At 43.3% G+C, this 10768-nt stretch overlaps 1 protein-coding gene across 1 annotated transcript in view; it reads left to right on the forward strand.

Annotated features, from left to right (window-relative positions):
- MPDZ (multiple PDZ domain crumbs cell polarity complex component) overlaps window positions 1-1883 on the forward strand; it is a gene marked incomplete at both ends in the record, with an annotated part of 95301 nt that extends 93418 nt beyond the window's left edge. Inside the window, 2 exons of the mRNA XM_079548269.1 lie at window positions 811-934; window positions 1737-1883. Of these exons, the coding sequence (XP_079404395.1) occupies window positions 811-934; window positions 1737-1883 (271 nt within the window). The remainder of the gene's footprint in view (window positions 1-810; window positions 935-1736) is intronic.
- Window positions 1884-10768: the final 8885 nt, after the last annotated feature.

Below are 10768 nucleotides of genomic sequence, written 5' to 3' on the forward strand. Positions count from 1 at the left end.
GCACCCACTGACATTCAGTGATGCTGAATGTTTATGGAAACCTAACAGTGATGTAAGCACAGTGAGACAGTGGGTGATGCATTTCAATAGTGGTGACAGTGGGTCATCTCCACTAGTGCAGATTTTCAGATGTGCAGCATGCAGACTCACTGCTAGCAAAAATGCATGGTTAGTGGTAGTGACCATGTGGAAAAACAGTATTTTGTAGCTGAGAATTTGCTCTGTCAGATACTATTGTTGTGCTCCTTGCTGTAGTTTCCACAGAAATAAGTAGGAGACATTACTTTTGGAGCAGCCTACATTCTTCAAAAGATAGAACTTCAGATGTTCATGTAGTCAGAGTATATGTTTGGAGATGTACTATAAATTTTCTGTATGAACACATACACAAATGCACAGTCAGGTATCAGAGGAGAAAAGCAAGTAAACCTTGCAACATAACTGTGAGTCAAATTTTGGGTTACAGGTCTTTTAAAGTATGTGATTGTTATGAACATTTGAGATAATTGTATCAGATCTCTGTGTACCCGCTAAGCACCATTAGTGCAACATTGCAGCAGTAACCATCTTCTGAGCTGGGTGAAAACACTATGAAACAAGTATTTCAAATAACTCACTTAAATGGGGGCGTTAGACTGAATTAGTGTTCTGCATTAACAAAAATAATCATAAAGTTCATATTTACAGCGGAAAAGAAGAAAAAGGAAGATATATTGCTTAGCTAGAAAGGTGAAATGCTTTTTGTTGACAACATTCTAATGTAAATAATTTATTTAGACAGCAAAGCAATATTGTTTTCTGTTTCATTAGACCTCCTCAGTACAAGACCATTACTCTGGAGAGAGGACCAGATGGCCTAGGCTTTAGTATTGTGGGGGGATATGGCAGTCCCCATGGAGACTTACCCATTTATGTGAAGACAGTATTTGCAAAGGTAAGAGTATGTTTGTTCAGTTGATCCATTTATTAGTTCACAGTAAGTAGTTTCTTAAAATATGAGTTTGAGACTAAAGGATTACAAACAGTTTTTCTTCACAGCTTTTCTTGCCCAGTGCAAGTTTGGTTCAAAAAGATCTTGCAGCTTTTGAAGTTATAGGAAGATTCAAAATTTCCAAATGCATGTGACAGCATATGGCAGAATCTTTTTCAACTCTAAAAATGGGAAATGTTCAGATACTTTTTCTTCAAGTAATAAAAGGGACCAATGTATTTATTTTCAGTGAGAGTCTGAAAACTAGACTAACATATAATAACTGAACTCATTCTGGGCCTTTGTAGAAGTTCAGGTACTGACTCAGCTTTGAACTTTGGCCTGCCATTTGGAAGAGCCCCAAGTCATCAAAAACTGTAGTCAGGAATCCCAAACATTTGTGGTTAGTCAAAGTACAGTACTGGGTTTTGACTATGAGATTTCTAATACCAGTTGCTTAAAGATTTTTCAGGTATTGAAATCTTACTGTGTTAGAGTTTTAAAGTTATATAGGCAGATTGTCAGGGTTAAAGAAATATAAAAAATCACATAGGTCCAGCTTCTAAGTGTTGTGACAACTAGAGAATGCAGAACATACTGCAGTACTAGTAGGTTAATCTGGGATTGATTGTAGCTGAATAATTGACAACTGTAAAAGGTTTAAGGGGATTTGTACACTGAACTCATCTTATTCAGACCATATTGAATGTGTAGGAGGAAGAAAAATAAATGGATGAGTCTACAATTACATATTGTGTTGTTTCAGGGTGCAGCAGCAGAAGATGGACGCCTGAAGAGGGGAGATCAAATCATTGCTGTGAATGGGCAGAGTTTAGAAGGGGTGACTCATGAGGAAGCAGTTGCTATTTTGAAAAGAACAAAAGGAACAGTCACTTTGACTGTTCTTTCATGAGTTGGCTCCCCAAAGGTGTAGTGTCAACAAGACTATATTATTTTTATTCCACATAGCAAGGAAAACCGAAATGTTTATATAACCTTCTTGCTCTTCCAACTTGTCAGAACTGTGTTACGTCACTGAAGAGAAATAACATTTAATGATATTTTTGTATGCAGTAGAAGTATTACTCATATTGTCGAACAACTGTGATGGAGTAAGTTATCTGTGGCAAAGACATGGATATTTTGCCTAGTAGCACTATAGTGAAAACTTGTAAGCAAAATTGGTGCTTTGAATGTTTGAAATACAGAACAAAAATTACAAAATCACTGAGTTGAAAGGGGTATGACATGAAGAGAAGTAATCAGAAAACAATAAATTTGGAGAAAAAAAACATTAATAAAATACAGAATTTGAAAAAAGGATGAAAAGTGATTTATGTGAAGGTAGACAGTTGAATATAGGTGGTTATTTGTATTACTGATATAGAAGGAGTTGGGAATGGGGATTGCTGTTCTATTGTTTTTTTCTTCTTTCTGTTTTCTATTTTCCTATTTCCTAAGCCTTGCTGTATCCATAAAGAAAAAGAAAAAAACTCACTTTTTTTGTATGACTTACTGTTGAGAATTGGTTGTTCTATTTTTGTGTTTGTCTGATGGTTTGTTTTTGAAGAGGGGGAAGTGTTCAGTTTGGATGAAGCGTGTTTGTGCTCAGGGCTCAGTGAAAAATCCACTGGCTAGTAGAAATTTACCCCCTTTAAGCAGAGTCCCCAGAAACTGTACTATGGGAAGGATTACAGTTTTTTCTCCTAGCAATACTGGTAACCAAAAAGCATAAAACCATGACATTCCATTCATTATTCCACATCACTACATCATGCTTAATGTATACAAACAAACCTAATTACCAGAAATTAAACACATGCACACACATACATATACAAGAAATTACTGGTCAACATCACATTCCCTTGTGGTACACATTGAACATCCTCATTTTTCTGCATCACCCACCAAGTGGACCCAGATCCTTGAGCAAAAATAGTTTCACAGAGAGAAACACAGCCCTTTCCAGAAGCTGGAAGAACCCAAACCAGTTTCCCAACATGCTCTTTACATGTACTAGAGGGACCTTATCTCCCTCTACAGTATGCATGGAGTTAGATTGGGCAGGACCATCACAACTGATAAATCCTTGAGCATTCACCAACCAGGTGGCTTCTGCCAAATTCTTCTCCCAGTATTTATTTAACTGTTCCACCACCCATTGCTTTCAACATAGTTCTTAAAAACCCACTGTATCAATCGATTTTACCAGAAGCTAGTGCATGACGGGGGGTATAATAAATCCACTAAATGCTGTGATTTTTGGCCCAAGAATTTACAAGGAAATTCCTTAAATGAGTCCCATTATCAGCCTCAATTATCAACTCAATCTCAAAATGAGTGCCATGTTACCACAGGACTTGCTTCTCGAGACCCAGTATGGTGTTTTGGGTGGTAGCCTGGGGTACTGCATATGTTTCAAGCCACCCAGAGGTTGCTTCCACCATGGTAAGCACATAAAATCACTGCGAGATTATGGCAAGGTGATATAATCAACCTGCCATGCCTCCCCATATTTATACTTCTGCCATCGCCCTTCCCCCCATAGAGTTTCATCCTCTTGGCTTGTTTAATTGTGGTGCATGTGTTACAGTCATGAATAAGCTGTGCAATAGCGTCCATCCCTCAGTCTCTAGCCCATTTGTATGTTGCCTCTCTTCCTTGATGGCCTGAGGTCTCATGGGCCCACTGAATTAGAAATAATTCACCCATGTGTTGCCAGTGCAGGTCTATTTGAGCCACCTCAATTCTGGCAGCTCGGTCTACCTGATGGTTATTTTGCTGTTCTTCAGTAGCCCGACTCTTGGGCACATGAGCATCTACATGGTGCACCTTCACAACCATATTCTTTGTTCGGGCAGCAATGTCTTTCTACTGTTCAGCAGCCTGAATAGGTTTACCCCTTCTTTGCCAGTTATTTTGCTCCCACTGCTGTAACCACCCCCATAAGGCATTTGCCACCCATCCATGAGTCAGTGTAAAGATAGAGCATTGGCCACCTCTCCCGTTCAGCACCATCTAAGGCCAGTTGGACAGCCTTTACGTCTGCAAATTGGCTTGATTTGCCTTTCCCTTCAGTGGCCTCTGCAACTTGCCGTGTGGGGCTCCACACAGCAGATTTCCATCTGCGATGCTTCCCCACAGCATTATATGATCCATCTATGAACAGGGCATATTTCTTCTCATTTTCTGGTAGTTCATTGTTTGGTGGGGCTTCTAGCATGCAATATCTGTTCTGGTGATGTTCCAAACTTTTTGCTTTCAGGCAGTCCATGATCATCTCTAGGATTCTTGGATGGCTGAGGTTCCTCATGCAAGCTCATTGCATAATCCACGCAATTCAGGTGGCATCAGTTGCAGGATGGGTGGAGGGAACATTTCCCTCGAACATCCAGTTCAGCACTGGCAGGTGCCAGAAGGAGCTGTGTTTCAGTACTGACTACTTCAGAAGCAGCCCGAACCCCCTCATACACAGATAAGATCTCCTTTTCAGTTGGAGTGTAGTGCTCTTCAGAACCTCTGTACACCCGACTCCAAAATCCCAGGGGTCGGCCTTGGGTCTCTCCTGAGGCTCTTTGCCACAGACTCCAAGTGGGACCTTTCTCTCCAGCAGCAGCATAGAGAATGTTCTTCACATCCTGTTCCATCCGTACTGGCCCCAAGGCCACAGCACAGGCTACCTCTTGCTTAATCTGCTCAAAAGCCTGCTGCTGCTCAGGATCCCATGTAAACTCATTCTTCATTCACGTCACATGATGAAGGGGGCTTACGATGAGGCTGTAGTTTGGAACATGCATTCTACAAAACCCACTACGCCCAGAAACAATTGTGCCTCTTCCTTATTAGTGGTCGGAGACATGGCAGTGATTTTGTCAATCACATCTGTCGGGATGTGACGACGGCCATCTTGCCACTTTATACCTAGGAACTGAATTTCCTGGGCAGGTCCTTTCACTTTGCTTCGCTTAATAGCAAAACCAGCACGTAGAAGGATCTGGAGAATTTGCTCTCCTTTCTCAAAACTTCCTTTGCTGTGTTGCCCCACACAATGATGTCATCAATGTACTGTAAGTGCTCAGGAGCACCTCCCTGTTCCAGTGCAGCTTGGATCAGCCCATGGCAAATGGTTGGGCTATGTTTCCACCCCTGGGGCAAATGATTCCAGGTATACTGAATGCCCCTCCAGGTAAAAGCAAACTGTGGCTTACATTCTTTGGCCAAAGGAATGGAAAAGAAGGCATTAGCAATGTCAGTGGTGGCATACCAGTTGGCCGCTTTTGACTCCAGTTCATACTGCAGTTCTAACATGTCCGGCACAGCAGCACTCAGTGGGGGTGTGACTTCATTCAGGCTACGGTAGTCCACCGTCAGCCTCCATTCTCCACTGGCTTTACGTACTGGCCATATGGCACTGTTAAAAGGTGAGTGAGTTTTGCTGATCACTCCCTGACTCTAGCTGACAAAACAGCGTATATGAATGGGGAGCAAGGAATCTCTGTTGGTGTGGTACTGCCATCTGTGCACTGTTTTTGTAGCAATCAGTACCTGTTGCTCTTTTACTCATAGCAACCCCACAACAGATGGATCTTCTGACAGTCCAGGCAAAACAGACAATTGCTTAACACCTTCTGTGTCTACAGCAGCTATTCCAAAGGCCCATTGATACCCCTTGGGATCCTTAAATATACCCTTCTGAGGTAATCAATACCAGGTGTATATGGAGCCCCTGGGCTCCACAATAGGTTTCTTTTGCCAGTCTTTACTAGTGAGGCTTATTTCAGCCTCCAACATAGTCAACTCTTGGAAATCCCAGTCACCCCAGAAACATAAATTTATTTTATCCCTTTGTGATTCGAGAGTGTTAGAGTGCTCTATGCACCAGCATCCACCAATGCCTTATATTTCAGTAGTTCTGATGTGCCAGGCCATCTAATCCACACAGTACAATATGCTCTTTTGTCCCTTTCCCTCTGCTGGCTGGGGCAGGGCCCCTCTATTTGTTTCCTCTATCATTCTTCTTCCATGAGTCATGATCAGGGTCCTTACTGCTTTTGCCGTGTACCACAGAAACTGGAGCAGTCACCTTTTTGGAGAAGTTCATCTTGGTGGTTGATCTGTCTTGTAATTCCTTTGCTTGTGCCTGTAGTACAGGAGTGGTTTTTTTATACCACGTCTTCACATCTTCTCCATGGTCACATAGGTAACGCCAAAAGGCAATATGCAGCACAGTCTTACTGTTGTCACTTGCTCGAGCAGGAGGACACTTTCATTTAATAGCTGAGACATTGGATGGTGGAGGTTGGGAATAAGCCAATTTGATCAGCCCTTCCAGTAGGCTGTGTTGAGAATCCTGATCTCCATCAGGTAGATATGTGATGGTGATATCTCTGATATCACCAAGGGTTTGACCATTTCATCACAATAAAGCACAGTAGGCAGTTTGTCCATTATATCTTCTTGTTTGCTCTCGATTCTGTGAAATTTTGCAGTTATTTTTTCAGTGGCTGAAACAGAAGCTCACATAGGGGTTAAATGTAATTCAAAGTCATGAAGTCTATTGATTAGTTCATTTAAAAGAGGTATTGTTTCCCCTCTGCCTTACATTGCTGCAGATGTACTGGCACACCTTTCTGGTGCAGTCTTTGTGAATATACGCCACATACTTGGTATACACCTGACTCTCTCAGGATCATGCTCTTTGTTTGGATTGTCAGGAATGAATGTACAATCATGCAGCATTTCCACCACAATGCATTCTCTCTAATAATGGATGCCTTTTTCCATAGCAGTTCATTTTTTTATCTCAGGCATCAGATTGTCTTTGAACAGATATTTTTCCTTTATGGCTAACAGCATCCACTTCCAGGGGATGAAAACCTCATCCTGACATCCACTTCAATGGCTGAGTCCCTAGCAATGCCACCCAGTTGACGATCTTCTTTAATATCTAGTGACACACTTTTGGCCCCATTGTCCCAACATTGAAGTAATCAGGTGACAGTAGGCTCATTTGGGTGGTATGAAAAGTGGAATGAAATTCCTGGAATTTCAGTCAGTTTCAAAGGTCGAGTAGTAGTGGTGATGACATCTTCCTCACCTTCTAGTCTTTCAGGACTTGTTGTTGCTCTCCTGGTCATTGGTGACCATGATCTTGCTGGGGGTCTAAGCCCTCTCTCTGGTTCCTCTGCATCTTGGACCACTATGGGCCTCTTTCCTCCTCCTGTGGTCTTTTTCCTCTTCTTCCTCCTTCTTCTCCTCTTTCTTCTATTCTAAATTAGGTGATGCTCATTTCATTTTCTGTCCCCTTACAGGGGCAACTGACATCAATGCTGGTGCCTCTGTGATTAATCAGGTTGCTCAATTTCAATGCTACTACTCTCCAGCTCAGTTCAGAGTCTGTCTTGTTCAGTTAGGAGGAAGTCTCTTTGAGACTGAAGTTTGACTTGTTCAGTTTGGAGACTGTTAATTTGGATTGCCAGATGTCTCATTCAGCTTGGAGACTGTCGAGCTTGGACTGGAAGGTGTCTCACTCAGATTGGAAGTTTTTTCTCTTGGATTGGAGATTCTTATTCTCAGATGGGTGACTTTCCTTCTCAGCTTGGAGACTCTGTCTCTCAGTATGGAGATTCTGCTTCTTGGCTAAAAGATTCTCTCTGAAGGTGGAGATTCTCCCTTTCGGCTCAGATTCTTTCCTGGGTTCTCTGTCTTTTGATTTGGAGACACTGTTTCTCGACTAGGAGGCTCTCTTTCTGGACTTGGAAGTTCTCCCTCTCGGCTCAGAGACACTCTCTTTGAGTTTGGAGACTCTGTTTCTCAATTTCAGAGACTCTCCTCCTCTCTGAATAAGGCCCAATAAATATAAGCCAGGCCCCGAATAATTTGTGCTTCCTCAGATCTGCCTGAGCCACAGCATCTCTGTCTCAAATATCTGCTCAGGCTTTCAGGATCTTGCAGTTATTCAGGAGTAAAGTTCAGGACTAAAAAGTCATAAAAAACATGACAACAGGTGTCCAACCTTTTGTCTTGCCTGGACTACATTTAGTGAATAGAAGTTGTCTTGGGCTACATGTATGTAGGTTGTTCCAAACGTAATGCTTCCTATTTATTTCCATGGAAATGAAAGAGCACAATATCACTATTTGATAGAGCAAATTCTCAGCTACAAAACAGTCTTTGTCAACATATTCACTGCCATTAGCTATGCATTTTTGCCAGCAATAAACAACAGCCTGCATGCTGTGCTTGTGACAGTCTGATCCACTGTCACCACCAATATCTGCCCTTGATGTTATGGGCCAACTTAGTATGATGGGAGACATTACTTTTAGAACAGCCCTTGCAAAATGTGTGATATAATTAATGTTTATGTAATGAAACATTTTAATTTTGAATAGTTTTCCGAAAACATAAAAAGAAGAGGAAAGAACAAGAACGTATTTGCCCGCGTGAAACTAACATACCAGTACAATGTGGTGATAGTGGTTACAATTTTTAGTGAGACTTCATCAGATCATTTTTTCTTACGGAATTTTACTCTCTCTGGACTTCATCCTTGACAATAACTGTTTAAAGTGTGCATACTGCCAAAAAGTGATGACATGAGTAAGGTATGATTGTGCAGCGAAGGATATTTTTCTGTGCTAAAATAGGGATTAGGAAAATCTGATGAAGTGACATAATCAGATTTTTGAGTTGAATATCTGATTGAAACTCTATATACTCCATTTGAAAAACTGCAGGTCATGTATTTATGTAATCTGAAAATGGTCTTACAAATGTAGGTGTCCCTGTTTTCATTGCAGGGGAGATAAAATAGATCACAAAATCACAGAATCGTAGGGGTTGGAAGGGACCTCCAGGGATCATCGAGTCCAACCCCCTGCCCAAGCAGGTTCCCTACAGCAGGTCGCACAGGTAGGCATCCAGGCAGGTCTTGAACATCTCCAGAGAAGGAGACTCCACCACCTCCCTGGGCAGCCTGTTCCAGTGCTCCGTCACCTCACTGTAAAGAAGTTCCTTCGCACATTTGTGCAGAACTTCCTATGCTCCAGTTTCTGACCATTCCCCCTTGTCCTGTCTCCACACACTGATGAAAACAGTCCAGCCTCGCCATTCTGCCCCCCACACCTTAGATATTTATAGACCTGGATCAGGTCCCCTCTCAGTCTTCTTTTCTCAAGGCTGAACAGACCCAGTTCACTCAGCCTTTCTCCATAGGAGAGATGCTCCAGGCCCCTCACCATCTTTGTGGCCCCCCGCTGGACTCTTTCCAAGAGATCCCTGTCTTTTCTGTACTGGGGAGCCCAGAACTGGACGCAGTACTCCAGATGAGGCCTCACCAGGGCAGAGTAGAGGGGGAGGATCACCTCCCTCGACCTGCTGGCCACGCTCTTTTTAATGCACCCCAGGATGCCATTGGCCTTTTTGGCTACAAGGGCACACTGCTGGCTCATGGCCAACCTGTTGTCCACCAGGAGACCCAGGTCCCTTTCCGCAGAGCTCCCCTCCAGCAGCTCATCCCCCAACCTGTACTGGTGCATGTAATTATTCCTCCCCAGATACAAGGCTCTACACTTGCTTTTGTTAAACCTCATCCAGTTTCTTATTGCCCAGCTCTCCAGCCTGTCCAGATCTCACTGAATGGCAGCACAGCCTTCAGGTGTGTCAGCCAATCCTCCCAACTTCATATCATGAGCAAACTTGCTGAGGGTGGCCACTGTCCCCTCATCGAGGTCACTGATGAAGATGTTGAACAAGACCGGACCCAGCACAGACCCCTGGGGGACACCACTGGTTACAGGTCTCCAACTGGACTCTCCACCACCACCGACAGCTCTCTGTGCTCTGCCAGTCAGCCAGTTGTCAACCTACCTCACTGTCCACTCATCTATCCCACACTTCCTCAGCTTTGTAATAAGGATGTCGTAAGGGAGACAGCATCAAATGCCTTTCTAAAATCAAGGTAGACTACATCCACTGCTCTCCCCCCATCCACCCAGCCAGTGACAACATTGTAGAAAGCTACCAGGTTGGTCAAGCACGACCTCCCCCTGGTGGACCATGCTGACTACTCCTGATAACCTCCTTTTCTTCCAGTTGTCTAGAGATGGCATCCAGCACCAGCTGTTCCATCGCCTTTCCAGGGACAGAGGTGAGGCTGACTGGCCTGTAATTACCTGAATCTTCCTTCTTGCCCTTTTTGAAGACTGGAGTGACATTGGCTAACCTCCATTCTTCAGGCACCTCCCCCATTCTTCAAGACTCTCAAAGATGACAGAAAGCGGTTCAGCAATCACCTCTGCCAGCTCCCTCAACACCCGTGGATGCATCCCATCGGGTCCCATGGATTTATGAACATTGGTGTTGTCTAGGTGCTCTCGGACCGCCTCTTCCCTGACTAAAGGGAAATCTTCCATTCCCCAGACCCTCTCACTTAACTCCGTCTCACTTAACTCACATCTCTCCTAAGGGAGAGATTTTTCACTGAAGACAGAAGCAAAAAAGGCATTCAGTATCTCCGCATTCTTAGCATCCATCGTTACCAGAACACCCCCCTCACTTAGTAGGAGAGCCACATTCTCCCTAGTCTTCCTTTTACTGTTAACATACTTTAAAAAACCTTTTTAATTATCTTTTATCACCTTTGCCAGATTCAATTCCAGGCGGGCTTTAGCCTTCCTCGTCGCATCCCTGCAGGCTCTGACAACATTTCTATATTCTTTCCAAGTGGCCAGACACTTTTTCCACATTTCATGGACCTTCTTCTTTCCTTCGAGTTTGTGCACAAGCTCCTTG

The sequence above is a fragment of the Tetrao urogallus genome (assembly GCF_951394365.1).
Source record: "Tetrao urogallus genome assembly, chromosome: Z".
NCBI lineage: Eukaryota > Metazoa > Chordata > Aves > Galliformes > Phasianidae > Tetrao > Tetrao urogallus.